General features: G+C 45.1%; 2 protein-coding genes across 3 annotated transcripts in view; one reads left to right on the top strand and one right to left on the bottom strand.

The window, feature by feature from the left end:
* Positions 1–1,895: 1,895 nt before the first annotated feature.
* Positions 1,896–22,991, top strand: LOC135532459 (dysbindin-A-like). Of its 2 annotated transcripts, none has more exons than XM_064959964.1 (4): positions 1,896–2,167; positions 18,995–19,150; positions 20,661–20,807; positions 22,487–22,991. In XM_064959964.1, the coding sequence occupies exons 1-4, from the start codon at positions 2,134–2,136 to the stop codon at positions 22,783–22,785; spliced, it is 636 nt and encodes a 211-aa protein (XP_064816036.1). In that variant the 5' UTR covers positions 1,896–2,133; the 3' UTR covers positions 22,786–22,991. The 2 variants fall into 2 exon arrangements, with proteins under 2 accessions (XP_064816036.1, XP_064816037.1); XM_064959965.1 differs by lacking the exon at positions 1,896–2,167 and adding an exon at positions 9,127–9,234.
* A 153-nt stretch (positions 22,992–23,144) lies between these two features.
* LOC135532457 (protein Jumonji-like) overlaps positions 23,145–27,904 on the bottom strand; it is a 36,149-nt gene continuing 31,389 nt past the window's right edge. Inside the window, exons 13-15 of the mRNA XM_064959963.1 lie at positions 27,677–27,857; positions 26,867–26,974; positions 23,145–25,426 (exon numbers count right to left, since the gene is read on the bottom strand). Of these exons, the coding sequence (XP_064816035.1) occupies positions 25,217–25,426; positions 26,867–26,974; positions 27,677–27,857 (499 nt within the window). The 3' untranslated portion in view covers positions 23,145–25,216. The remainder of the gene's footprint in view (positions 25,427–26,866; positions 26,975–27,676; positions 27,858–27,904) is intronic.

Raw genomic sequence — 27,904 nt, forward strand, 5'->3', positions numbered from 1 at the left:
GCAGCCCTCCCCCTCTTGTGAGAAGTGAGTGGTACACTCCCAGGCAGCCCTCCCCCTCTTGTGAGAAGTGAGTGGTACACTCCCAGGGAGCTATTCCCCCCCTTGTGAGAAGTGAGTGGTACACTCCCAGGCAGCTCTCCCCCTCTTGTGAGAAGTGAGTGGTACACTCCCAGGGAGCTATTCCCCCCCTTGTGAGAAGTGAGTGGTACACTCCCAGGCAGCCCTCCCCCTCTTGTGAATAGTGAGTGGTACACTCCCAGGCAGCTATCCCCCCCCCCCCTTGTGACAAGTGAGTGGTACACTCCCAGGCAGACCTCCCCCTCTTGTGAGAAGTGAGTGGTACACTCCCAGGCAGACCTCCCCTCTTGTGAGTAGTGAGTGGTACACTCCCAGGCAGACCTCCCCCTCTTGTGAGAAGTGATTGGTACACTCCCAGGCAGCCCTCCCCTCTTGTGAGAAGTGAGTGGTACACTCCCAGGCTTGTGAGAAGTGAGTGGTACACTCCCAGGGAGCTATTCCCCCTCTTGTGAGAAGTGAGTGGTACACTCCCAGGCAGCTCTCCCCCTCTTGTGAGAAGTGAGTGGTACACTCCCAGGCAGACCTCCCCCACTTGTGAGAAGTGAGTGGTACACTCCCAGGCAGACCTCCCCCACTTGTGAGAAGTGAGTGGTACACTCCCAGGCAGCCCTCCCCCTCTTGTGAGAAGTGAGTGGTACACTCCCAGGCAGCCCTCCCCTCTGTGACCTCCCCTCTTGTGAGAAGTGAGTGGTACACTCCCAGGCAGCTCCCCCTCTTGTGAGAAGTGAGTGGTACACTCCCAGGCAGCCCTCCCCTCTTGTGAGAAGTGAGTGGTACACTCCCAGGCAGCCCTCCCCTCTTGTGAATAGTGAGTGGTACACTCCCAGGCAGCTATCCCCCCTTGTGACAAGTGAGTGGTACACTCCCAGGCAGACCTCCCCCTCTTGTGAGAAGTGAGTGGTACACTCCCAGGCAGACCTCCCCCTCTTGTGAGTAGTGAGTGGTACACTCCCAGGCAGACCTCCCCTCTTGTGAGAAGTGATTGGTACACTCCCAGGCAGCCCTCCCCTCTTGTGAGAAGTGAGTGGTACACTCCCAGGCAGCCCTCCCCCTCTTGTGAGAAGTGAGTGGTACACTCCCAGGGAGCTATTCCCCCCCCTTGTGAGAAGTGAGTGGTACACTCCCAGGCAGCTCTCCCCTCTTGTGAGAAGTGAGTGGTACACTCCCAGGGAGCTATTCCCCCCCCCCTTGTGAGAAGTGAGTGGTACACTCCCAGGCAGCCCTCCCCTCTTGTGAATAGTGAGTGGTACACTCCCAGGCAGCTATCCCCCCTTGTGACAAGTGAGTGGTACACTCCCAGGCAGACCTCCCCCTCTTGTGAGAAGTGAGTGGTACACTCCCAGGCAGACCTCCCCCTCTTGTGAGTAGTGAGTGGTACACTCCCAGGCAGACCTCCCCCTCTTGTGAGAAGTGATTGGTACACTCCCAGGCAGCCCTCCCCCTCTTGTGAGAAGTGAGTGGTACACTCCCAGGCAGCCCTCCCCCTCTTGTGAGAAGTGAGTGGTACACTCCCAGGGAGCTATTCCCCCCCCCCCCCTTGTGAGAAGTGAGTGGTACACTCCCAGGCAGCTCTCCCCCTCTTGTGAGAAGTGAGTGGTACACTCCCAGGCAGACCTCCCCCACTTGTGAGAAGTGAGTGGTACACTCCCAGGCAGCTCTCCCCCTCTTGTGAGAAGTGAGTGGTACACTCCCAGGCAGCTCTCCCCCTCTTGTGAGAAGTGAGTGGTACACTCCCAGGCAGCTCTCCCCCTCTTGTGAGAAGTGAGTGGTACACTCCCAGGCAGCCCTCACCTCCTCTCTCCTCACCACTACAGCAGTGTCTCCTCAGCCTGGCAGTACTGCACGTGCTCCCTCACAGCATCGCGGTGTGTGTGTGTGTTTGGTAGCACAGAAGCGTTATCCGTCCGAGCGAGGTAGTGTGTAACCACTCTGTCGATGCAGAATGGGGGGTTAGCTGTAGTGGTGGTGTAGCCGTGGCATAGCTGAGCGTCTGGTCTCGCTCTCCGCTCGGGGTCTGGGCCGGCCTGGGTCGTCACGATCACCAGGACACCAGTCATGTCCTCTCCAGGGAGCAGCTCCAGGAACTCCTGTAGGTTACAATGCTTTTCTCCTCTCTGTCTCTCTCTGTCTCTCTCGTTTTTTTTTCTCTCTCTATTATCTCTCCATTTCCTCTATCTTTGTCTGTATCTCTCTCCATGTCCCTGTCTTCATGTCTGTCTCTCTCCCTCTATCTTTGTCTGTATCTCTCTCCATGTCCCTGTCTTCATGTCTGTCTCTCTCCCTCTATCTTTGTCTGTATCTCTCCATGTCCCTGTCTTTGTCTTCATGTCTGTCTCTCTCCCACTATCTTTGTCTGTATCTCTCTCCATGTCCCTGTCTTTGTCTTCATGTCTTCATGTCTGTCTCTCTCCCTCTATCTTTGTTTGTATCTCTCTCCATGTCCCTGTCTTTGTCTTCATGTCTTCATGTCTGTCTCTCTCCCTCTATCTTTGTCTGTATCTCTCTCCATGTCCCTGTCTTTGTCTTCATGTCTTCATGTCTGTCTCTCTCCCTCTATCTTTGTCTGTATCTCTCTCCATGTCCCTGTCGTTGTCTTCATGTCTTCATGTCTGTCTCTCTCCCTCTATCTTTGTCTGTATCTCTCTCCATGTCCCTGTCTTTGTCTTCATGTCTTCATGTCTGTCTCTCTCCCTCTATCTTTGTCTGTATCTCTCTCCATGTCCCTGTCTTTGTCTTCATGTCTGTCTCTCTCCCTCTCTTTGTCTGTATCTCTCTCCATGTCCCTGTCGTTGTCTTCATGTCTTCATGTCTGTCTCTCTCCCTCTATCTTTGTCTGTATCTCTCTCCATGTCCCTGTCTTTGTCTTCATGTCTTCATGTCTGTCTCTCTCCCTCTATCTTTGTCTGTATCTCTCTCCATGTCCCTGTCGTTGTCTTCATGTCTTCATGTCTGTCTCTCTCCCTCTCTTTGTCTGTATCTCTCTCCATGTCCCTGTCGTTGTCTTCATGTCTTCATGTCTGTCTCTCTCCCTCTATCTTTGTCTGTATCTCTCTCCATGTCCCTGTCTTTGTCTTCATGTCTTCATGTCTGTCTCTCTCCCTCTCTTTGTCTGTATCTCTCTCCATGTCCCTGTCTTTATGCCTTCATGTCTCCCTCCCTCCCTCTGTCTGTCTGTCTCTCTGTATTAGTTATTCTCCTCATGTTTAAAGTGGAATGTCTATTTGGTGATGCTTTGATGTTGGTGATCTGTGCTACTACCACGGTATTCTTTCAGTAGGACTTTACTTAGTGCAGCCTGGGTTGTGTGTGTGTGACCCAGTCACATGATGAACCCATGCAGTTACGCTCTGCTCCTTTTTGCTCCAACACTTTGTCTATGGTCAGGAAACAGAGAAGGTCAGGTTGAAGGGATCTAAGTGTTAGTGACGTAGGTCACGGGAGCAATTCTACCAGTCAATAACTCCTCTATGAATGCAGTGATCACCAGTTACTTGAGATATGAAATAGTCCCTTAATATACATCACTGGACAGGACTGTGCAGCAACGTTCTTCCCTAACATGTAGAGGTGATACGCCACATTAGAATCTAATTAGAATGCCCCCATGCAGACATAGACGGCCTGGGGTATCTGCTCTGGTGCTCACTGGACTGTGAACGGTGTGTTCCACTGTTACCGGGCCACTTGCCGTGTCGCTATGGGTGATTTTCAGGCAGCGATAGGACACCTGTCTTTTTTGTTGTTGTTGACGTTTTACTACTTGAATCAGTCTCGGCAGCGGGAGCCGGGTGAGGAGGGTAATTCGCTCGGTGGTGTGGCTAAAAATGCAGCACTGGAGAAGTAATAGCAGGAAAATGGCTTAAAGTGTCAGTCTATTCACTCCTTACTTTTACGCTCCCTTCAGAGGGTACTGATTTCTCTAACTCTTAACCACTATAGTAAAGAGGCAGGGATTTAGAGTAAGATCAGCAGTAGGCCTACGTCCCAAATGGTACCCTATTCCCTATATAATGCACTAGTTTTGATCAGAACTCTGGTAGAAAGTAGTGCACTATGTAGGGTGACATTTGGGTCGTACACTGTGGCTGCTATTGCGGAGATCAATGGCTTGCTGAGGTAAGCAGTGCTGTCTGAAACCGCTATGATTGGATTACTTGTGAGTACCACATCTGGTCAGGCCTGACGGGAGTTGGGACGGGAGGTGAGACGGGTGTTGAGATGGGAGGTCATATCTGAAGAGCAGGCTGCCCACACCTGACCAGAGTTTGGTGTGTGTGTGTTTTTAATTTTTAATTTCACCTTTATTTAACCAGGTAGGCTAGTTGAGAACAAGTTCTCATTTACAACTGCGACCTGGCCAAGATAAAGCAAAGCAGTGCAGTGTGTGTGCCAGTGTTGCCTAACTTGGCACCCCACAGTAGCCTAACTTGGCACCCCACAGTAGCCTGACTTGGCACCCCACAGTAGCCTGACTTGGCACCCCACAGTAGCCTGACTTGGCACCCCACAGTAGCCTGACTTGGCAGCCCACAGTAGCCTGACTTGGCAGCCCACAGTAGCCTGACTTGGCAGCCCACAGTAGCCTGACTTGGCAGCCCACAGTAGCCTGACTTGGCAGCCCACAGTAGCCTGACTTGGCAGCCCACAGTAGCCTGACTTGGCAGCCCACAGTAGCCTGACTTGGCAGCCCACAGTAGCCTAACTTGGCAGCCCACAGTAGCCTAATTTGGCAGCCCACATGGTGTAGATGAGATGAGTAGTATACAGCAACCTAACATGAGAGCTGAGGCTGGGGCCAGTGCTCTGCCTCCCCCTCTCAGATCATAGCTAATATAATAGCTTTACATCTATGGCTCAGACCCTTTAGAACAGTGGTCAAAACCGCAGTCAAAGTTCTCATTAACCTAATTAAACCAGTTTGGTAGGAATGAGGTTTGTGCAGTAGGCCTGAAACGTTATCACATCATATATTGGCTATATGCCTGGCCTGCCAATATTGTTCCTCTCAGACCATATTATATTTTGAAACTTAAGCATTAATAACAATATATCAGTTGGTGTAGAACATGCTGAGCCTAAATTAGGATAATTGTGTTTTACTGGACTGATGGTACATGCATCTGATGGTCATGGTGCTTTCAAGACAACTGGGAACTCTGAAAAAACGAGATCAAATAATGACGTCCGTGAACATCAGGTCGGTAAGTCTGAGCTCTAGAAAGATGCCAGAGTTTCCGAGTTGGATGACCTGGGGCTGCAGGGTAGCCTAGTGGTTAGAGTGTTGGACTAGTAACCGGAAGGTTGCAAGTTCAAACCCCCGAGCTGAAAAGGTACAAATCTGTCGTCCTGCCCCTGAACAGGCAGTTAACCCACTGTTCCTAGGCCGTCAGTTAAATAAAGGTAAAATTAAAATAAACCTTTCAAAAAAAAAAACTTTCCCTATAGTTCCCAGTTGTCTTGAATGTACTGAAGTCAGACATTTCCAAGTTCCCAGTTGTTTTGAACACGGCATTAGTCTCAGCAGAGGGAGAGAGAGCAGCAGAGGGTCTGCCTCTCACGGTCCCTGCTCTCTCTTTCATTTCCTCCAGTATCAAACTCGGGTTGTGGAAGCTGTAGGGAGGCACGGTGATTTGAACTATCCGATTGGCCAGCGCAGTAGGCACCGTCGATTTAGCCACCGATCTCAAGAGTACCCCGGGTTGGAGAAGTTTGTCTTTTCAGACAAATGAAATGGTTGAAACTGGGAACACTTTGCCTACCTGGTACATCAAGTGCACCAACCGCCAACAGCACAACACGAAGAAAACAAAAAGGAACGCAAGCCTTTATGCCTTCATCGTTGGCTTTTCTACTGAAATGTTTGATGATCCGCTAGAAATGCCTTGAAGATGGCGATCGACCGGTTGGTGACCACTGCTTTGATAATATATAGGAATGTAATGCACTGTAGGGGTCTCTGTAGGGGTCTCTGTAGGGGTCTCTGTAGGGGTCACTGTAGGGGTCTCTGTAGGGGTCTCTGTAGGGGTCTCTGTAGGGGTCACTGTAGGGGTCTCTGTAGGGGTCTCTGTAGGGGTCTCTGACCTTTTTTCACTCTTCACAAGTCTATCAGTTGAGGGTATATGACTGAATTCACTAGGCTTTACAGAATGTCACCACTGGTTGCCCTCTGACACCCCCCTAACATAGCTTGGTATTAAATATAATTACATTTCTCTGAACATTTCATCTTGGTTCCTATTTATAGTGGTGACGCATGACTTGAAGAATGTTTATAACAGTGGAATTAGGAGCTGTAATAGAATGCTGTGTCTCTCCTTCCCTGGGGGTCAATAGAGATGTTGGAGGGCTCATCATTATACATTTATCCTGCTGGGGGATTTAGGCTCTGATCAAAAGTATTGCACTATGGGGAATCTCTTCCACTGTCTGATATTTTAACACCCCTTCTCTCTCAGAAAGCCATTGACATCATTCTCTCTCTCAGAAAGCCATTGACATCATTCTCTCTCTCAGAAAGCCATTGACATCATTCTCTCTCTCAGAAAGCCATTGACATCATTCTCTCTCTCAGAAAGCCATTGACATCATTCTCTCTCTCAGAAAGCCATTGACATCATTCTCTCTCTCAGAAAGCCATTGACATCATTCTCTCTGTCAGAAAGCCATTGACATCCCTTCTCTCTCAAAGCCATTGACATCATTCTCTCTCTCAGAAAGCCATTGACATCATTCTCTCTCTCAGAAAGCCATTGACATCATTCTCTCTCTCAGAAAGCCATTGACATCCCTTCTCTCTCAGAAAGCCATTGACATCATTCTCTCTCTCAGAGAGCCATTGACATCCCTTCTCTCTCAGAAAGCCATTGACATCCCTTCTCTCTCAGAAAGCCATTGACATTATTCTCTCTGTCAGAAAGCTATTGACATCATTCTCTCTGTCAGAAAGCCATTTGACTTCCACTATGAGAAACAAGAGAACGTCACAGGTCACAGCTCCAGCTTGTGGGTCACATCTAAAAATACATTCCTCAGTTGTTGCAGCATGCATAAATAAATGCAACTGATTAACCATTTGTCAAGCAACTTTGCATAATGTTACCTATGGAAGGCCATAATGTTACCTATGGGATGTTACCTATGGGATGTTACCTATGGAAGGCCATAATGTTACCTATGGAAGGCCATAATGTTACCTATGGGATGTCACCTATGGGATGTTACCTATGGAAGGCCATAATGTTACCTATGGGATGTTACCTATGGAAGGACATAATGTTACCTATGGGATGTTACCTATGGAAGGCCATAATGTTACCTATGGGATGTTACCTATGGAAGGCCATAATGTTACCTATGGGATGTCACCTATGGGATGTTACCTATGGAAGGCCATAATGTTACCTATGGGATGTTACCTATGGAAGGCCATAATGTTACCTATGGGATGTTACCTATGGAAGGACATAATGTTACCTATGGGATGTTACCTATGGAAGGACATAATGTTACCTATGGGATGTTACCTATGGAAGGCCATAATGTTACCTATGGGATGTTACCTATGGAAGGCCATAATGTTACCTATGAGAGGCCATACTGTTACCTATGGGATGTTACCTATGGAAGGCCATAATGTTACCTATGGGATGTTACCTATGGAAGGACATAATGTTACCTATGGGATGTTACCTATGGGATGTTACCTATGGAAGGCCATAATGTTACCTATGGAAGGCCATAATGTTACCTATGGAAGGCCATAATGTTACCTATGGAAGGCCATAATGTTAGCTGTGGGGAGGCCGTCACGTTACCTGTGGGGAGGCCGTCACGTTACCTATGGGAGGACATCACGTTACCTATGGGAGGACATCACGTTATCTATGGGAGGACATCACGTTATCTATGGGAGGACATCACGTTACCTGTGGGGAGGACATCACGTTACCTATGGGAGGCCGTCACGTTACCTGTGGGGAGGATATCACGTTACCTATGGGAGGACATCACGTTATCTATGGGAGGACATCACGTTACCTGTGGGGAGGCCGTCACATTACCTATGGGAGGCCGTCACGTTACCTATGGGAGGCCGTCACGTTACCTATGGGAGGCCGTCACGTTACCTATGGGAGGCCGTCACGTTACCTATGGGAGGACGTCACGTTACCTATGGGAGGCCGTCATGTAGATGTATTGTGGATGAAGAGTTGTGGTGTTGCAACATGTGATAAAAGGAGAGTGGTATTTCTAGTGAATCAGAGGCTGGTTCTGTTGAGCTGCTGTTCACCATGATGTGGAAGATAGAATGCATGTCTCTGATCACAGGTAGCTTCCCAGATGGAAGCCTAGTGTTCCCTAGAAATGGCACCCTCGTCTGTGTATTTCCTATGGGCCCTGGTAGTGCACTATAAAGGGAATAGGGAGCTGTTTGGGGGATAGACAGATATTATTGGGCCCTGCCTGGTGACAGCTGGCTTGACTTCCTGCCCACCTGGGACTAGTCGAGTTGACACATCCAGCCCACTGACAACGACACCCCTTTACCACAGAGGTAACTGACTGACTGTGTTCAAATGCTTTGGTAGATTCTGACAGGGAGAAATGACCTACCTGGAAATCCTGAGCCTGTAATTGGCACCTTGGCAGGGAGGTGACAAGGTGTATTGTAGTGGTATCTTGTTAGTATCCTGGATTCAAGGATTTGTGGGAATCCAATGGTTCAGGGTTGAAATTCTTATTTTCAATGAGGCAGCATTTCTGGGATGAACTTTTGTCAGAAACCAAAGATGATACTTAGTTCTTCAATCTGCTGTTACTTGACTCCACACGGATGTCAGTTCTTGTCAAGGCAGCTGATGACGAGTAGAGCTTGGTCTCGGACAAAATATTCACTGCAACAATATGCATCTTTCAAAAGGATGTGGCACCTCTAGCCGTAACACAGACACTCCTATGGTTCCATAAAAGTAACATAGCCACTTCCTGCTGTTCTGAGAAGTGGGTAGGTGCTTCCTGTCTCTAAGACCGAGAGAGACATTGCTCACAGTGGGGACTAGAGCTTACTGGGACGATAGTCACGATACATGTCTGGCTTCACATAACAGAACCGTCCTGTTGTTTTCTGATCTGGAGGAGACACACTTGGACAGGCAGGTAAATAATTAGCCTACAATGTGGGGGATATCAATTTACATGTTAGTCATTTAGCAGGTGCTCTTATCCAGAGTGATTTTCATCTTAAGGTAACTAGGTGAGACAACCATGTATCTCAGTCACATTAAGTCTGTATATTGCCTCGCTACTGTATATTGCCTCGCTACTGTATATTGCCTCGCTACTGTATATAGCCTCGCTACTGTATATAGCCTTTCTACTGTATATAGCCTGTCTTTTTTACTGTTGTTTTATTTCTTTACTTACCCATTGTTCACCTAATACCTTTTTTGCCCTGTTGGTTAGAACCTAGAAGTAAGCATTTCACTGTAAGGTCTACTACACCTGTTGTATTCCGCATTTCACTGTAAGGTCTACTACACCTGTTGTATTCAGCATTTCACTGTAAGTTCTACTACACCTGTTGTATTCAGCATTTCACTGTAAGGTCTACTACACCTGTTGTATTCGGCATTTCACTGTAAGGTCTACTACACCTGTTGTATTCGGCATTTCACTGTAAGGTCTACTACACCTGTTGTATTCGGCATTTCACTGTAAGGTCGACTACACCTGTTGTATTCGGCATTTCACTGTAAGGTCGACTACACCTGTTGTATTCGGCATTTCACTGTAAGGTCGACTACACCTGTTGTATTCGGCATTTCACTGTAAGGTCGACTACACCTGTTGTATTCGGCATTTCACTGTAAGGTCTACCTACACCTGTTGTATTCGGCATTTCACTGTAAGGTCTACCTACACCTGTTGTATTCGGCATTTCACTGTAAGGTCTACCTACACCTGTTGTATTCGGCATTTCACTGTAAGGTCTACTACACCTGTTGTATTTGGCATTTCACTGTAAGGTCTACTACACCTGTTGTATTCGGCATTTCACTGTAAGGTCTACTACACCTGTTGTATTCGGCATTTCACTGTAAGGTCTACTACACCTGTTGTATTCGGCATTTCACTGTAAGGTCTACTACACCTGTTGTATTCGGCATTTCACTGTAAGGTCTACTACACCTGTTGTATTCGCATTTCACTGTAAGGTCTACTACACCTGTTGTATTCGGCATTTCACTGTAAGGTCTACTACACCTGTTGTATTCGGCATTTCACTGTAAGGTCTACTACACCTGTTGTATTCGGCATTTCACTGTAAGGTCTACTACACCTGTTGTATTCGGCATTTCACTGTAAGGTCTACTACACCTGTTGTATTCGGCATTTCACTGTAAGGTCTACTACACCTGTTGTATTCAGCATTTCACTGTAAGGTCTACTACACCTGTTGTATTCAGCATTTCACTGTAAGGTCTACTACACCTGTTGTATTCGGCATTTCACTGTAAGGTCTACTACACCTGTTGTATTCGGCATTTCACTGTAAGGTCTACTACACCTGTTGTATTCGGCATTTCACTGTAAGGTCGACTACACCTGTTGTATTCGGCATTTCACTGTAAGGTCGACTACACCTGTTGTATTCGGCATTTCACTGTAAGGTCGACTACACCTGTTGTATTCGGCATTTCACTGTAAGGTCGACTACACCTGTTGTATTCGGCATTTCACTGTAAGGTCTACCTACACCTGTTGTATTCGGCATTTCACTGTAAGGTCTACCTACACCTGTTGTATTCGGCATTTCACTGTAAGGTCTACCTACACCTGTTGTATTCGGCATTTCACTGTAAGGTCTACCTACACCTGTTGTATTTGGCATTTCACTGTAAGGTCTACTACACCTGTTGTATTCGGCATTTCACTGTAAGGTCTACTACACCTGTTGTATTCGGCATTTCACTGTAAGGTCTACTACACCTGTTGTATTCGGCATTTCACTGTAAGGTCTACTACACCTGTTGTATTCGGCATTTCACTGTAAGGTCTACTACACCTGTTGTATTCGGCATTTCACTGTAAGGTCTACTACACCTGTTGTATTCGGCATTTCACTGTAAGGTCTACTACACCTGTTGTATTCGGCATTTCACTGTAAGGTCTACTACACCTGTTGTATTCGGCATTTCACTGTAAGGTCTACTACACCTGTTGTATTCGGCATTTCACTGTAAGGTCTACTACACCTGTTGTATTCGGCATTTCACTGTAAGGTCTACTACACCTGTTGTATTCGGCATTTCACTGTAAGGTCTACTACACCTGTTGTATTCGGCATTTCACTGTAAGGTCTACTACACCTGTTGTATTCGGCATTTCACTGTAAGGTCTACTACACCTGTTGTATTCGGCATTTCACTGTAAGGTCTACTACACCTGTTGTATTCGGCATTTCACTGTAAGGTCTACTACACCTGTTGTATTCGGCATTTCACTGTAAGGTCTACTACACCTGTTGTATTCGGCATTTCACTGTAAGGTCTACTACACCTGTTGTATTCGGCATTTCACTGTAAGGTCTACTACACCTGTTGTATTCGGCATTTCACTGTAAGGTCTACTACACCTGTTGTATTCGGCATTTCACTGTAAGGTCTACTACACCTGTTGTATTCGGCATTTCACTGTAAGGTCTACTACACCTGTTGTATTCGGCATTTCACTGTAAGGTCTACTACACCTGTTGTATTCGGCATTTCACTGTAAGGTCTACTACACCTGTTGTATTCGGCATTTCACTGTAAGGTCTACTACACCTGTTGTATTCGGCATTTCACTGTAAGGTCTACCTACACCTGTTGTATTCGGCATTTCACTGTAAGGTCTACCTACACCTGTTGTATTCGGCATTTCACTGTAAGGTCTACCTACACCTGTTGTATTCGGCATTTCACTGTAAGGTCTACTACACCTGTTGTATTCGGCATTTCACTGTAAGGTCTACTACACCTGTTGTATTCGGCATTTCACTGTAAGGTCTACTACACCTGTTGTATTCGGCATTTCACTGTAAGGTCTACTACACCTGTTGTATTCGGCATTTCACTGTAAGGTCTACTACACCTGTTGTATTCGGCATTTCACTGTAAGGTCTACTACACCTGTTGTATTCGGCATTTCACTGTAAGGTCTACTACACCTGTTGTATTCGGCATTTCACTGTAAGGTCTACTACACCTGTTGTATTCGGCATTTCACTGTAAGGTCTACTACACCTGTTGTATTCGGCATTTCACTGTAAGGTCTACTACACCTGTTGTATTCGGCATTTCACTGTAAGGTCTACTACACCTGTTGTATTCGGCATTTCACTGTAAGGTCTACTACACCTGTTGTATTCGGCATTTCACTGTAAGGTCTACCTACACCTGTTGTATTCGGCATTTCACTGTAAGGTCTACCTACACCTGTTGTATTCGGCATTTCACTGTAAGGTCTACCTACACCTGTTGTATTCGGCATTTCACTGTAAGGTCTACTACACCTGTTGTATTCGGCATTTCACTGTAAGGTCTACTACACCTGTTGTATTCGGCGCACGTGACAAATATCTTGTATCTTGTTAGTATCCTGTAGTATTGTAGTGGTATCTTGTTAGTATCCTGTAGTATTGTAGGGGTATCGTGTTAGTGTCCTGTAGTATTGTAGTGGTATCTTGTTAGTATCCTGTAGTATTGTAGTGGTATCTTGTTAGTATCCTGTAGTATTGTAGTGGTATCTTGTTAGTATCCTGTAGTATTGTAGTGGTATCTTGTTAGTATCCTGTAGTACTGTAGTGGTATCTTGTTAGTATCCTGTAGTATTGTAGTGGTATCTTGTTAGTATCCTGTAGTACTGTAGTGGTATCTTGTTAGTATCCTGTAGTACTGTAGTGGTATCTTGTTAGTATCCTGTAGTGGTATCCTGTAGTATTGTCGTGGTATCCTGTAGTATTGTCGTGGTATCCTGTAGTATTGTAGTGGTAACATGTTAGTATCCTGTAGTATTGTGGTGGTATCCTGTAGTATTGTAAATCAAATCAAATTCTATTTATCACATACACATGGTTAGCAGATGTTAATGCGAGTGTAGCGAAATGCTTGTGCTTCTAGTTCCGACAATGCAGTAATAACCAACAAGTAATCTAACTAACAATTCCTAAATTACTGTCTTATACACAGTGTAAGGGGATAAAGAATATGTACATAAGGATATATGAATGAGTGATGGTACAGAGCAGCATAGGCAAGATACAGTAGATGGTATCGAGTACAGTATATACATATGAGATGAGTATGTAAACAAAGTGGCATAGTTAAAGTGGCTAGTGATACATGTATTACATAAGGATGCAGTCGATGATATAGAGTACAGTATATACGTATGCATATGAAAAGAATAATGTAGGGTAAGTAACATTATATAAGGTAGCATTGTTTAAAGTGGCTAGTGATATATTTACATTTCCCATCAATTCCCATTATTAAAGTGGCTGGAGTTGAGTCAGTGTCAGTGTGTTGGCAGCAGCCACTCAATGTTAGTGGTGGCTGTTTAACAGTCTGATGGCCTTGAGATAGAAGCTGTTTTTCAGTCTCTCGGTCCCAGCTTTGATGCACCTGTACTGACCTCGCCTTCTGGATGATAGCGGGGTGAACAGGCAGTGGCTCGGGTGATTGATGTCCTTGATGATCTTTATGGCCTTCCTGTAACATCGGGTGGTGTAGGTGTCCTGGAGGGCAGGTAGTTTGCCCCCGGTGATGCGTTGTGCAGACCTCACTACCCTCTGGAGAGCCTTACGGTTGAGGGCGGAGCAGTTGCCGTACCAGGCGGTGATACAGCCCGCCAGGATGCTCTCGATTGTGCATCTGTAGAAGTTTGTGAGTGCTTTTGGTGACAAGCCGAATTTCTTCAGCCTCCTGAGGTTGAAGAGGCGCTGCTGCGCCTTCTTCACGATGCTGTGGTATCCTGTATCCTGTAGTATTGTAGTGGTATCCTGTAGTGGTATCGTGTTAGTATCCTGTAGTATTATAGGGGCATCTTGTTAGTATCCTGTAGTATTATAGGGGCATCTTGTTAGTATCCTGTAGTATTATAGGGGCATCTTGTAGTATTGTAGTGGTATCGTGTTAGTGTCCTGTAGTATTGTAGGGGCATCTTGTTAGTATCCTGTAGTATTGTAGGGGTATCGTGTTAGTGTCCTGTAGTATTGTAGGGGTATTGTAGTGGTAGTAATCCTGTATTAATCCTGTAGTGGTTAATATCCTGATACTACAGTATCACGAAAGGGTTGTTAACTGACATAAAGAGGTCACAGAATAGTCTCTCTGGCCAGATTCTGGGTGCTAGTCTCTGCACGCTCCACACAGAGGTGTCTCTGGCCAGACTCAGGGCTCTGTGAGGAGACGCTACAGTAAGGATGGTGTCTGGCCAGACTCAGGGCTCTGTGAGGAGACTCGACAGTAAGGATGGTGTCTGGCCAGACTCAGGGCTCTGTGAGGAGACTCGACAGTAAGGATGGTGTCTGGCCAGACTCAGGGCTCTGTGAGGAGACTCTACAGTAAGGACAGTGTCTCTGGCTAGACTCAGGGCTCTGTGAGGAGACTCTACCGTAAGGACAGTGCCTCTGGCCAGACTCAGGACTCTGTGAGGAGACTCTATAGTAAGGACATTGTCTCTGGCCAGACTCAGGGCTCTGTGAGAAGACTCTACCATATTGACATTGTCTCTGGCCAGACTCAGGGCTCTGTGAGGAGACTCTACAGTAAGGACAGTGTCTCTGGCCAGACTCAGGACTCTGTGAGGAGACTCTATAGTAAGGACAGTGTCTCTGGCCAGACTCAGGGCTCTGTGAGGAGACTCTACAGTAAGGATGGTGTCTGGCCAGACTCAGGGCTCTGTGAGGAGACTCTTCCGTAAGGACATTGTCTCTGGCCAGACTCAGGGCTCTGTGAGAAGACTCTACCATATTGACATTGTCTCTGGCCAGACTCAGGGCTCTGTGAGGAGACTCTACAGCAAGGATGGTGTCTGGCCAGACTCAGGGACCTGTGAGGAGAGAGCCCCTACAGTAAGGATGGTGTCTGGCTAGACTCAGGGCTCTGTGAGGAGACTCGACAGTAAGGATGGTGTCTGGCCAGACTCAGGGCTCTGTGAGGAGACTCTACAGTAAGGACAGTGTCTCTGGCTAGACTCAGGGCTCTGTGAGGAGACTCTACCGTAAGGACAGTGCCTCTGGCCAGACTCAGGACTCTGTGAGGAGACTCTATAGTAAGGACAGTGTCTCTGACCAGACTCAGGGACCTGTGAGGAGACTCTACAGTAAGGATGGTGTCTCTGACCAGACTCAGGGACCTGTGAGGAGACTCTACAGTAAGGATGGTGTCTCTGACCAGACTCGGGGACCTGTGAGGAGACTCTACAGTAAGGACAGTGTCTCTGACCAGACTCAGGGACCTGTGAGGAGACTCTACAGTAAGGACAGTGTCTCTGACCAGACTCAGGGACCTGTGAGGAGACTCTACAGTAAGGATGGTGTCTGGCCAGACTCGGGGACCTGTGAGGAGACTCTACAGTAAGGACAGTGTCTCTGACCAGACTCAGGGACCTGTGAGGAGACTCTACAGTAAGGACAGTGTCTCTGACCAGACTCAGGGACCTGTGAGGAGACTCTACAGTAAGGACAGTGTGAGAGAGATGAGGAGCTCTGTTCTCTACCGCGACAGAGGAAGTCTTTCAATAATAACTTCGGACTAATTACTGACTTTTATCTGATGATATCTGTAGGATGATGTTAATCATTATAATAGTGAGAAGACATTTATCTTATATCTGTAGGATGATGTTGATCATTATAATAGTGAGAAGACATTTATCTGATGATATCTGTAGGATGACGTTGATCATTATAATAGAGAGAAGATATTTATCTGATGATATCTGTAGGATGATGTTGATCATTATAATAGAGAGAAGATATTTATCTGATATCTGTAGGATGATGTTGATCATTATAATAGTGAGAAGACATTTATCTGATATCTGTAGGATGATGTTGATCATTATAATAGTGAGAAGACATTTATCTGATGATATCTGTAGGATGATGTTGATCATTATAATAGTGAGAAGACATTTATCTTATATCTGTAGGATGATGTTAATCATTATAATAGAGAGAAGATATTTATCTGATGATATCTGTAGGATGATGTTGATCATTATAATAGTGAGAAGACATTTATCTTATATCTGTAGGATGATGTTGATCATTATAATAGAGAGAAGATATTTATCTGATATCTGTAGGATGATGTTGATCATTATAATAGTGAGAAGACATTTATCTGATATCTGTAGGATGATGTTGATCATTATAATAGTGAGAAGACATTTATCTGATGATATCTGTAGGATGATGTTGATCATTATAATAGTGAGAAGACATTTATCTGATGATATCTGTAGGATGACGTTGATCATTATAATAGAGAGAAGACATTTATCTGATGATATCTGTAGGATGATGTTGATCATTATAATAGTGAGAAGACATTTATCTGATGATATCTGTAGGATGATGTTGATCATTATAATAGAGAGAAGACATTTATCTGATATCTGTAGGATGACGTTGATCATTATAATAGTGAGAAGACATTTATCTTATATCTGTAGGATGATGTTGATCATTATAATAGTGAGAAGACATTTATCTGATATCTGTAGGATGATGTTGGTCATTATAATAGAGAGAAGACATTTATCTGATGATATCTGTAGGATGATGTTGATCATTATAATAGTGAGAAGACATTTATCTGATGATATCTGTAGGATGATGTTGATCATTATAATAGAGAGAAGACATTTATCTGATATCTGTAGGATGACGTTGATCATTATAATAGTGAGAAGACATTTATCTTATATCTGTAGGATGATGTTGATCATTATAATAGTGAGAAGACATTTATCTTACATCTGTAGGATGATGTTAATCATTATAATAGAGAGAAGATATTTATCTGATGATATCTGTAGGATGATGTTGATCATTATAATAGAGAGAAGACATTTATCTGATATCTGTAGGATGACGTTGATCATTATAATAGTGAGAAGACATTTATCTTATATCTGTAGGATGATGTTGATCATTATAATAGTGAGAAGACATTTATCTGATATCTGTAGGATGATGTTGATCATTATAATAGTGAGAAGACATTTATCTGATGATATCTGTAGGATGATGTTAATCATTATAATAGAGAGAAGATATTTATCTGATGATATCTGTAGGATGATGTTGATCATTATAATAGAGAGAAGACATTTATCTGATATCTGTAGGATGACGTTGATCATTATAATAGTGAGAAGACATTTATCTTATATCTGTAGGATGATGTTGATCATTATAATAGTGAGAAGACATTTATCTGATATCTGTAGGATGACGTTGATCATTATAATAGTGAGAAGACATTTATCTTATCTGTAGGATGACGTTGATCATTATAATAGAGAGAAGATATTTATCTGATGAAGTCTAACTACAGGTTGCGTCCCAAACTGTATGCATGGGGTCAATGGATTTGGGGTCACTAGAATAGAGCGGAGGCTCCTCTGACAAACAGCTGCCACTTCCCATGGAGCTCAACAGGAATACCAGACCATGACTTGTTTATATTCAGTAACTGTACAGTGACCTACACAGTGACTTATACAGTGACCTATACAGTAACCTATACAGTAACTATATAGTGACTTATACTGTAACCTACACAGTGACTTATACAGTGACTTATACAGTGACCTATACAGTAACCTATACAGTGACCTATACTGTGACCTATACAGTAACTATATAGTGACTTATACTGTAACCTACACAGTGACTTATACAGTAACCTATACAGTGACCTATACAGTAACCTATACAGTAACTATACAGTGACTTATACAGTAACTATATAGTGACTTAAACAGTGACCTACACAGTGACTTATACTGTAACCTATACAGTAACCTACAGTAACCTATACAGTAACCTACAGTAACCTATACAGTAACTATATAGTGACTTATACTGTAACCTATACAGTGACCTATACAGTGACCTACAGTAACCTATACAGTAACTATATAGTGACTTATACTGTAACCTACACAGTGACTTATACAGTGACCTACAGTAACCTATACAGTAACTATATAGTGACTTATACAGTAACCTATACAGTAACTATATAGTGACTTATACTGTAACCTACACAGTGACTTATACTGTAACCTATACAGTGACCTATACAGTAACTATATAGTGACTTAAACAGTGACTTGTACAGTGACCTATACAGTAAGTATATAGCGACTTATACAGTGACCTACACAGTAACTTATACAGTAACCTATACAGTAACTATATAGCGACTTACACAGTGACCTACACAGTGACTTATACAGTGACCTACACAGTGACTTAAACAGTGACCTATACAGTAACTATATAGCGACTTACACAGTGACCTATACAGTAACTATATAGCGACTTACACAGTGACCTATACAGTAACTATATAGCGACTTACACAGTGACTTATACAGTAACTATATAGCGACTTACACAGTGAGTGACCTATACAGTGCAGATTTGTGAAACATGTTTCCATTAAATAATGGAAGACTGAGGCGCCATCATTTGACTGTGGCTTGTCCTTATGTCTATCCAGAGGGTATTACTGACCTCCATAGAAATGTACTAGAGCTCATCTACTATCTGTTCAATGGCTGCATCCGTGAGAGCAAGTCAACCCTCTATCCACCTCTATGTTTACGTGTCCTGTACTTCCTGTTTCCCCCCCAGCCGAGCTGGACTCTGAGCACGCCCAGAAGGTGCTGGACATGGAGCACGCCCAGCAGGGGAAGCTGAAGGAGAGGCAGAAGTACTTTGAAGAAGCTTTCCAACAGGACATGGATCAGTACCTCTCTACTGGCTACCTGCAGATCACCGACAGAAGAGGTGAGCTGGAACCCAGAACACACACTGTGTGGCTCCCCTTTTTATAGTGCACTGCTTTGGACCATAGCACTACGGACCCTGGGAAGTAGGGGTCCATTTGGAACACTACCTCTGTTGATACGGCAGGGGGCGGCAGGGTAGCCTAGTGGTTAGAGTGGAGGGGCGGCAGGGTAGCCTAGTGGTTAGAGTGGAGGGGCGGCAGGGTAGCCTAGTGGTTAGAGTGGCGGGGCGGCAGGGTAGCCTAGTGGTTAGAGCGTTGGACTAGTAACCGAAAGGTTGCAAGTTCGAATCCCCGAGCTGACAAGGTACAAATATGTCGTTCTGCCTCTGAACAGGCAGTTAACCCACTGTTCCTAGGCCGTCATTGAAAATAAGAATTTGTTCTTAACTGACTTGCCTAGTAAAATAAAGGTAAAATGTTGCAGAAGGTCAAAGAAAGGCTCTTTTTAAAAAGACTTGTGTTTTAAGATGATATTTTCTGTATTGACTTTCGCTTTTGTCTGGTGTAACTGCTGTTTTGGTGTCGATTCTATGACTTTTTCCTTGTTCTGCTTTGTCTGGGACATTGAGCTTTACAATAACCAGCGATGCTACGCCGGTTAATGGACTGTTTCCTGTCTTTTATTGTGCTTCCCCTTCCTGCTTTCATCATACTTGAGGTATGATAGTGCTGTCTGTCTGTGTGTCTCATGTCAGAGCTGTGTTGTCTGTAACAGTGATCTTGTAACAGTATCTTCAGTGTTGTGCTGTTGTACTGTCTGTCAGTCTGTAACAGTGACGTGTGTGTTTCTTCAGTGTTGTGTGTGTGTGTGTGTGTGTGTGTATCTTCAGTGTTGTACTGTTGTACTGTCTGTCAGTCTGTAACAGTGACGTGTGTGTGTGTGTGTGTGTGTGTGTGTGTGTGTGTGTATCTTCAGTGTTGTACTGTCTGTCAGTCTGTAACAGTGACGTGTGTGTATCTTCAGTGTTGTGCTATCTGTCAGTCTGTAACAGTGGCGTGTGTATCTTCAGTGTTGTACTGCTGTACTGTCTGTCAGTCTGTAACAGTGACGTGTGTGTGTGTGTGTGTGTGTATCTTCAGTGTTGTACTGTCTGTCAGTCTGTAACAGTGACGTGTGTGTGTGTGTATCTTCAGTATTGTACTGTCTGCCAGTCTGTAACAGTGACGTGTGTGTGTGTATCTTCAGTGTTGTACTGTCCGCCAGTCTGAGGTTCTGAATTCGTCATTCCGTGATTCCTCGCACCCCATCTCCTCGCCTCCCTTTCAACCACATTGGAGGATAAGTTCCAAGGTTCCTTGTGAGAAATGGAGGCAGGATGGGACTGCGGAACAGTAGCGGTGTGGTGCAGCTGCAGTGTGAAGTGACGCTGGTTGTGTGTGTCGCTCCACAGGTAGCGGTGTGGTGCAACTGCAGTGTGAAGTGACGCTGGTTGTGTGTGTCGCTCCACAGGTAGCGGTGTGGTGCAGCTGCAGTGTGAAGTGACGCTGGTTGTGTGTGTCGCTCCACAGGGCCAATAGGTAGCATGTCTTCCATGGAGGTGAACGTTGACGTTCTGGAACAGATGGACCTGATGGACGTGTCGGACCACGAGGCCCTCGACGTCTTTCTCAACTCTGGAGGAGAAGACGACAGCCTGACCTCCTCACTCACCTCAGGTAGTTATCAACACAGTGCACTATGTAGGGAATAACCAACTCAGTGGCCTTGTGGTTAGTGTCCTCCCTGAAATTGGAGGATTGGGAGTAGCTTCACGCTACGGAAACAGGAGATAGACTAGTGTCCTGTCCAGGGGGTGTACTGGTACATCAAGCTGTCTCACTACAGAAACAGGAGAAAGACTAGTGTCCTGTCCAGGTTGGTGTACTGGTACATCAAGCTGCCTCACTACAGAAACAGGAGATAGACTAGTGTCCTGTCCAGGGGGTGTACTGGTACATCAAGCTGTCTCACTACAGAAACAGGAGAAAGACTAGTGTCCTGTCCAGGGGGTGTACTGGTACATCAATCTGTCTCACTACAGAAACAGGAGCTAGACTAGTGTCCTGTCCAGGTTGGTGTCCTGGTACATCAAGCTGTCTCACTACAGAAACAGGAGATAGACTAGTGTCCTGTCCAGGGGGTGTCCTGGTACATCAAGCTGCCTCACTACAGAAACAGGAGATAGACTAGTGTCCTGTCCAGGTTGGTGTACTAGTACATCAAGCTGCCTCACTACAGAAACAGGAGATAGACTAGTGTCCTGTCCAGGGGGTGTACTGGTACATCAAGCTGTCTCACTACAGAAACAGGAGATAGACTAGTGTCCTGTCCAGGGGGTGTACTGGTACATCAAGCTGTCTCACTACAGAAACAGGAGATAGACTAGTGTCCTGTCCAGGTTGGTGTACTGGTACATCAAGCTGCCTCACTACAGAAACAGGAGATAGACTAGTGTCCTGTCCAGGGGGTGTACTGGTACATCAAGCTGCCTCACTACAGAAACAGGCTTGCAGAAGGTTTGCTACTTATTTGTACTAATTTATGTAGGGAATCGGGTGCAATTTGGGACGCCCATTTGCTGATATCATGTAGCCACCAACAGTACAGAGGCAGTATGGCTAATACTATCACGTAGCCACCAACGGTACAGAGACAGTATGGCTAATGCTATCACGTAGCCACCAACGGTACAGAGACACTATGGCTAATGCTATCATGTAGCCACCAATGGTACAGAGACAGTATGGCAAATGCTATCACGTAGCCACCAATGGTACAGAGACAGTATGGCTAATGCTATCACGTAGCCACCAATGGTACAGAGACACTATGGCTAATGCTATCACGTAGCCACCAATGGTACAGAGACAGTATGGCTAATGCTATCACGTAGCCACCAATGGTACAGAGACAGTATGGCTAATGCTATCACGTAGCCACCAATGGTACAGAGACAGTATGGCTAATGCTATCACGTAGCCACCAACGGTACAGAGACACTATGGCTAATGCTATCACGTAGCCACCAACGGTACAGAGACACTATGGCTAATGCTATCAAGAAGCCACCAATGGTACAGAGACAGTATACGCTTGTGTCCATTTAGTCATGTTATTAAGTGCATTGCTAGCGAGCCACTTTCTTATGAACGCATGGTATCAAAGCATGCGTGTCACCCTGGGGGTAACAGAGTTGTGTTGTCATGAGTTCAAACAAAACAGAGATTATACACTGCAGCACACTAGAATCACATGATGGAGCATGTGGTTGAGTCCCAAATGGAACCCTGTATCCCATATATGGGCAGAGCCGTGATGTTGGACTGATCCCCTCTCCCTCCCTCCTGTCCCCCAGGTCCAGACCCTGAGTCGTTGTCCTCTGAGATCTCCCTGCGGGTGCCCACCCAGGCGGAACTGAGGAACAAGCCGTCTTCCTTCTCCTCCACGGAGCCAGGCTCAGCCAGCCAGGACACCAGCCAGGACACCAGCCTCGGGGAGGGCCAGGAGGGGGAGGGCAGCGAGGCCAGCGGAGACGGAGACCAGCCCCTGGTGCTGCCAGACGAGGAGGAAGTGCAGGCCGACACAGCCCTGGTGTCGTTGCCCGAGGCAGAGACGTTCAAGAACTCTGACGACAGCGACTCGCAGGCCTCTTAGGAGCCGTCACAGAGCTGCCCCCTGGGTGAGACCGGCTCTAGGGGGTATAGGGTAGCTCCTAGACGTTGATCTGGGGGTCCGTTTTGCATTTTTCCCCAAAAAAACTTTTTTTCTTTTCTGTTTTTTTTTATAAATGAAATGTAGCTTCCTTCCTTGTATCCAATTATATCTAAGTAAATAATAATAAAGTTGTTTAAAATGTTCAAGGGACTGCATTCTTCAGACATTACACTGGGAGTTTAAACCAAGGCTTTGAAGTCAATAACTAGAATAGCTTGGTGGTTCTTAAACACAGAGATGTTTGGGAAGGATGCTTGGAGGGTACAGACACACGGCACTGAGAAGAACACATTTGGATAGACACTGTCAAACCTTTTTATTCAACCTTAATGGGTACTAACAAATAAAATAGAAAATAAAACGGTCATTGTCCAACTTGAATCAGCATGGAAGGAAAACAGAACAGGAGATAAGAAATGAGACGGTCGGCTGTAATGAGCCTGTTGTAAAAAAACAACCAAAACATTAAGCACGCTTTAAAAAAACATCCAACTCTGTATATATGTGAACTTTGAAAATGGCTTGTTTTTGTAAGGGGTCTGAACAAGCTGCTTTGAAAGGACTCGCGAGGCTGGAGTGCAACAACAGGAGTTTATCCTTCTGTACATAGTAGATTTTAGCATTTTTATTGTTCTTCTACTTATTTTCCCTTTTCATAAAAAAAAAAGTTTCGGTAAAAAACGAGGGGATTCAAACTATGCAGCACTTCTCCATACGTGTTGCCAGGGCAACCCTGGCCCCATACAACTAATGTCCAACACAGTTGACACAAGGGTTGTGATACAATATATATATATTTTTTTTGTCTGCACAAAAAAATGTTTACACAACCATTTCACCGTCTCCACAACGCTGGTGTAATTCTAGACGTTTTTTGTATCACAACCCTTGAGTGTCAACGTAGCCACAGATGAAGTAACTGGTGGGGGGGTAAGGCTTTTTCTTCATAAATCCCCTACTCCAAAACACTGCATTCCATTCCTTAAAAGGCTCAGATACATGTATCTTTAGACATTGACAATGTTTTATATGTACAATGCTGTTGTGGTTTTCACTTTTTGTTCTTTGATAAAACACCTGGACTGTGACTCTCCCAAATGGCACCCTATTCCCTATATAGTGCCCTTGGGGCTCGGGTCAAAATTAGTGCTCTAAATAGGGGATGGGCTGCCATTTGGAACGCAGTCCCGCAGACCCAAGAGTTGCAGGTCAAGAGCCTGTAAGGGTCTAGAGTGGATAACTTGGTCACAAAACAAAAACTATCGGCACCAGAAGTGATTGAAAATTATTAGTATGCATTTTTTTTAGGCACAAGTGTTTCACACCAAAATGGTCAGATGAGCGGTGTGAAGCCCATGATTACCGTCCCACTCTTGGCCAATTGTCTAAATAATTATAACATCAATGATCTGAGACGGGGCCCTGTTTTATACTGAGGCCAGGGTCATATTCACTAGGAACCAAACGGAAGCAAAAGGGCCAAAACGGGGAGGGACTACCTGAACATGTCCAATAAGGAACGCTTGTTTTTTTTTTCTGTTTGCAAAACATTTTGCTACGTTTAGCACTAATAAACACAACCCACTTTTTGCGCTCCGCTGGAAAAATCTTTGTATGGTAATTCATGTATTACAAACCCCTGAAGAGCCTTATTACTGGTTGGAGTCTAACGCAAAACTGTGTGTAGAATCAACTTATTGGTAACAAATCTAAAAACGTGTTCACAGTTCAGGATGCAGTCCAATGGCTTTGAGCAAAAGAGAAATGATCATTATTATTACTACTACTACACCAATGACAGTATAAATTGAGCACCAAGATGTAGCACCAGGGAAGTGAAGTCTGTAGGTAATAACGGTAGGTGTAGCTAGGAGGATATTGTGATATCTAGATACAATATACAGTATTGGACGAAGGGCTGGGTTTCAATCCATATCGCTGAAGATCCGCGCTAACATTTTAAAGCTAAATTCCAATTGAGCTGAGATACGCGGGAACGTTGCCTTCAAATTTCAATTGAGCTGTAACGCGGATCCTCCGATTCAGAACTGAATCCAGCCATTAATGCCTCTTAAAAACATGTTTTTTTTTAAACTCTAGTGCAAAAGCCGTGGTTTAAGGAGCACATTCTCCACACTGAGCAGAGAGAAATGTACCGTAGTGAAGCACTGGTCCTGTTGGAACACTGCAGAAGTCCTTCCTTCCTACCTTCCTTCCTTCCTTCCTTTGAAGTAATCACAGGTGTGAATCGGTTGGATTGGTGACAGTAATTGGGTGGTAGTAACCTAACCACTTGTAAATCTGTGTTTACCTCAAAGAGCCCAGGAAGGAAGGATGTGAAGTAATGGAACGCGGCCCATGATGATGTGAGTTATTTAGAGCTGAGGGCGGTCTTGGGCAGGGTGGAGGAGGGGAGGCGGGTGAGGGACACAGTGATGGAGGTTCTGTTTCGGACGCTGCGTTTGGCTGGGGTGGTCGCCTCCCCAGGGCCCTGAAGTCCTCTCGTCCCTCTCCTCTTCTCAGCGCCGCTCTTCTCCAGCACTCTCCCACACACTCTGCTCACCAGATGGTTGATTTGGTCCTGAGAGGAAGAGGAATTGGAATCGGGAGAAGAAGAATGTGGGTTGACATTGAATAGTGGGCGGAGTAATTGACGTCCTCCTACTGCCTAATAATGGAGGTCTGGACTATGAATGTATTGATGGTGTTGAACCGAACTGCTTTCATGTTCTGAGAATTTTCACTCTCCTGGTTAAATCAAATGTTGGAAAGAATTTAAAGTAGTGTATTGTGGTAGTGTACTGTAGTAGTGTACTGTAGTAGTGTACTGTAGTAGTGTGTACTGTAGTAGTGTACTGTAGTAATTTACTGTGGTAGTGTGTAGTTTACTGTAGTAGTGTGTAGTGTACTGTAGTAGTGTGTAGTGTACTGTAGTAGTGTAGTTTACTGTAGTAGTGTACTGCAGTGATTTACTGTGGTAGTGTGTAGTGTACTGTAGTAATTTACTGTAGTAATTTACTGTGGTAGTGTGTAGTTTACTGTAGTAGTGTGTAGTGTACTGTAGTAGTGTGTAGTGTACTGTAATAGTGTGTAGTGTACTATAATAGTGTGTAGTTGACTGTAGTAGTGTGTACTGTAGTAGTGTACTGTAGTAATTTACTGTGGTAGTGTGTAGTTTACTGTAGTAGTGTGTAGTGTAGTATACTGTAGTAGTGTGTAGTGTGTGTAGTGTACTGTAATAGTGTGTAGGGTACTGTAGTAGTGTGTAGTTTACTGTAGTAGTGTGTAGTGTAGTTTACTGTAGTAGTGTGTAGTGTAGTGTTTACTGTAGTAGTGTGTAGTGTACTGTAGTAGTGTGTAGTGTACTGTAGTAGTGTGTAGTGTACTGTAGTAGTGTGTAGTTTACTGTAGTAGTGTAGTGTGTAGTTTACTGTAGTAGTGTGTAGTTTACTGTAGTAGTGTGTAGTTTACTGTAGTAGTGTGTAGTTTAATGTAGTAGTGTGTAGTGTGTAGTGTACTGTAGTAGTGTGTAGTGTACTGTAGTAGTGTGTAGTGTACTGTAGTAGTGTAGTGTAGTAGTGTGTAGTGTAGTAGTGTGTAGTTTACTGTAGTAGTGTGTAGTTTACTGTAGTAGTGTGTAGTGTACTGTAGTGTAGTGTACTGTAGTGTACTGTAGTAGTGTGTAGTTTACTGTAGTGGTGTGTAGTTTACTGTAGTAGTGTGTAGTGTACTGTAGTAGTGTGTAGTGTGTAGTGTACTGTAGTAGTGTGCAGTGTACTGTAGTAGTGTGTAGTTTACTGTAGTAGTGTGTAGTGTACTGTAGTAGTGTGCAGTGTACTGTAGTAGTGTGTACTGTAGTAGTGTGCAGTGTACTGTAGTAGTGTGTAGTGTACTGTAGTAGTGTGTAGTGTACTGTAGTAGTGTGTAGTGTACTGTAGTAGTGTGTAGTTTACTGTAGTAGTGTGTAGTGTACTGTAGTAGTGTGTAGTGTACTGTAGTAGTGTGTAGTGTACTGTAGTACCTCGTCGTAACGGTACATCATTTTGAGGCCTCGGCAGGACTTGTGTTTCTGTACGTACAGCAGGACACACTCCAGACAGAACACCACGTTCTCACTCTCCTGAACCACCTGCAGCGACATGAGGGGCATGCCATCAGGACAGAATAAACACATTTTCCCTCCTGAACCATCTGCAGCGACATGAGGAGCATGCCATCAAGACAGAATAAACACATTTTCCCTCCTGAACCATCTGCAGCGACATGAGGAGCATGCCATCAGGACAGAATAAACACATTTTCCCTCCTGAACCATCTGCAGCGACATGAGGAGCATGCCATCAGGACAGAATAAACACATTTTCCCTCCTGAACCATCTGCAGCGACATGAGGAGCATGCCATCAGGACAGAATAAACACATTTTCCCTCCTGAACCATCTGCAGCGACATGAGGAGCATGCCATCAGGACAGAATAAACACATTTTCCCTCCTGAACCATCTGCAGCGACATGAGGAGCATGCCATCAGGACAGAATAAACACATTTTCCCTCCTGAACCATCTGCAGCGACATGAGGAGCATGCCATCAGGACAGAATAAACACATTTTCCCTTCAGGGACAGTAAAGTAAGACCGGTCTTTTTACAGGACATTCACGATTGAACCCCCATCTGCAGACTTAACCATTGATGCCATCTCCTCGAACATCAGGGAAATGGCCTTTTAGAAGGCGCCATGTTGGCCGTACAGTGTTCTTGCCGACAACATGCCTTTGATTGAATCCCTGCCTATGTTTGTGCCCAAGCTTCCCGGCCCAGTAAAGACTCACCATGGAGAGGTAGCAGAGGTGTTGGCACACTTGGCAGCGTCGGTCTGAGGGGTCGAGCCTCAGCCACTGGCGCTGGATCCTCCTGCTCTCTGACGAGGCCTGGTTGTCATGGCTACAGTAGCGGGCAACAGACCGCAGCCCGGCGTCAAACAGATCCCTGCGCTGTCTCAACTCTGTGTCCCTGGAACAGGTAGAGCAGACTGGTGTATCGTCTGTCATCAATGGCTA

Source organism: Oncorhynchus masou, unplaced genomic scaffold (assembly GCF_036934945.1).
Source record: "Oncorhynchus masou masou isolate Uvic2021 unplaced genomic scaffold, UVic_Omas_1.1 unplaced_scaffold_1857, whole genome shotgun sequence".
In the NCBI taxonomy this organism is placed as follows: domain Eukaryota; kingdom Metazoa; phylum Chordata; class Actinopteri; order Salmoniformes; family Salmonidae; genus Oncorhynchus; species Oncorhynchus masou.

Bases quoted from the DNA above. Each gene is read 5' to 3' on its own strand.
- LOC135532459 (XM_064959964.1), top strand. From the start codon at position 2,134: ATGTCCTCTCCAGGGAGCAGCTCCAGGAACTCCT. The intron at 2,168-18,994 runs GTAGGTTACAAT...TTTCCCCCCCAG, and splicing joins GAGCAGCTCCAGGAACTCCT to CCGAGCTGGACTCTGAGCAC. The intron at 19,151-20,660 runs GTGAGCTGGAAC...GTCGCTCCACAG, and splicing joins GCAGATCACCGACAGAAGAG to GGCCAATAGGTAGCATGTCT.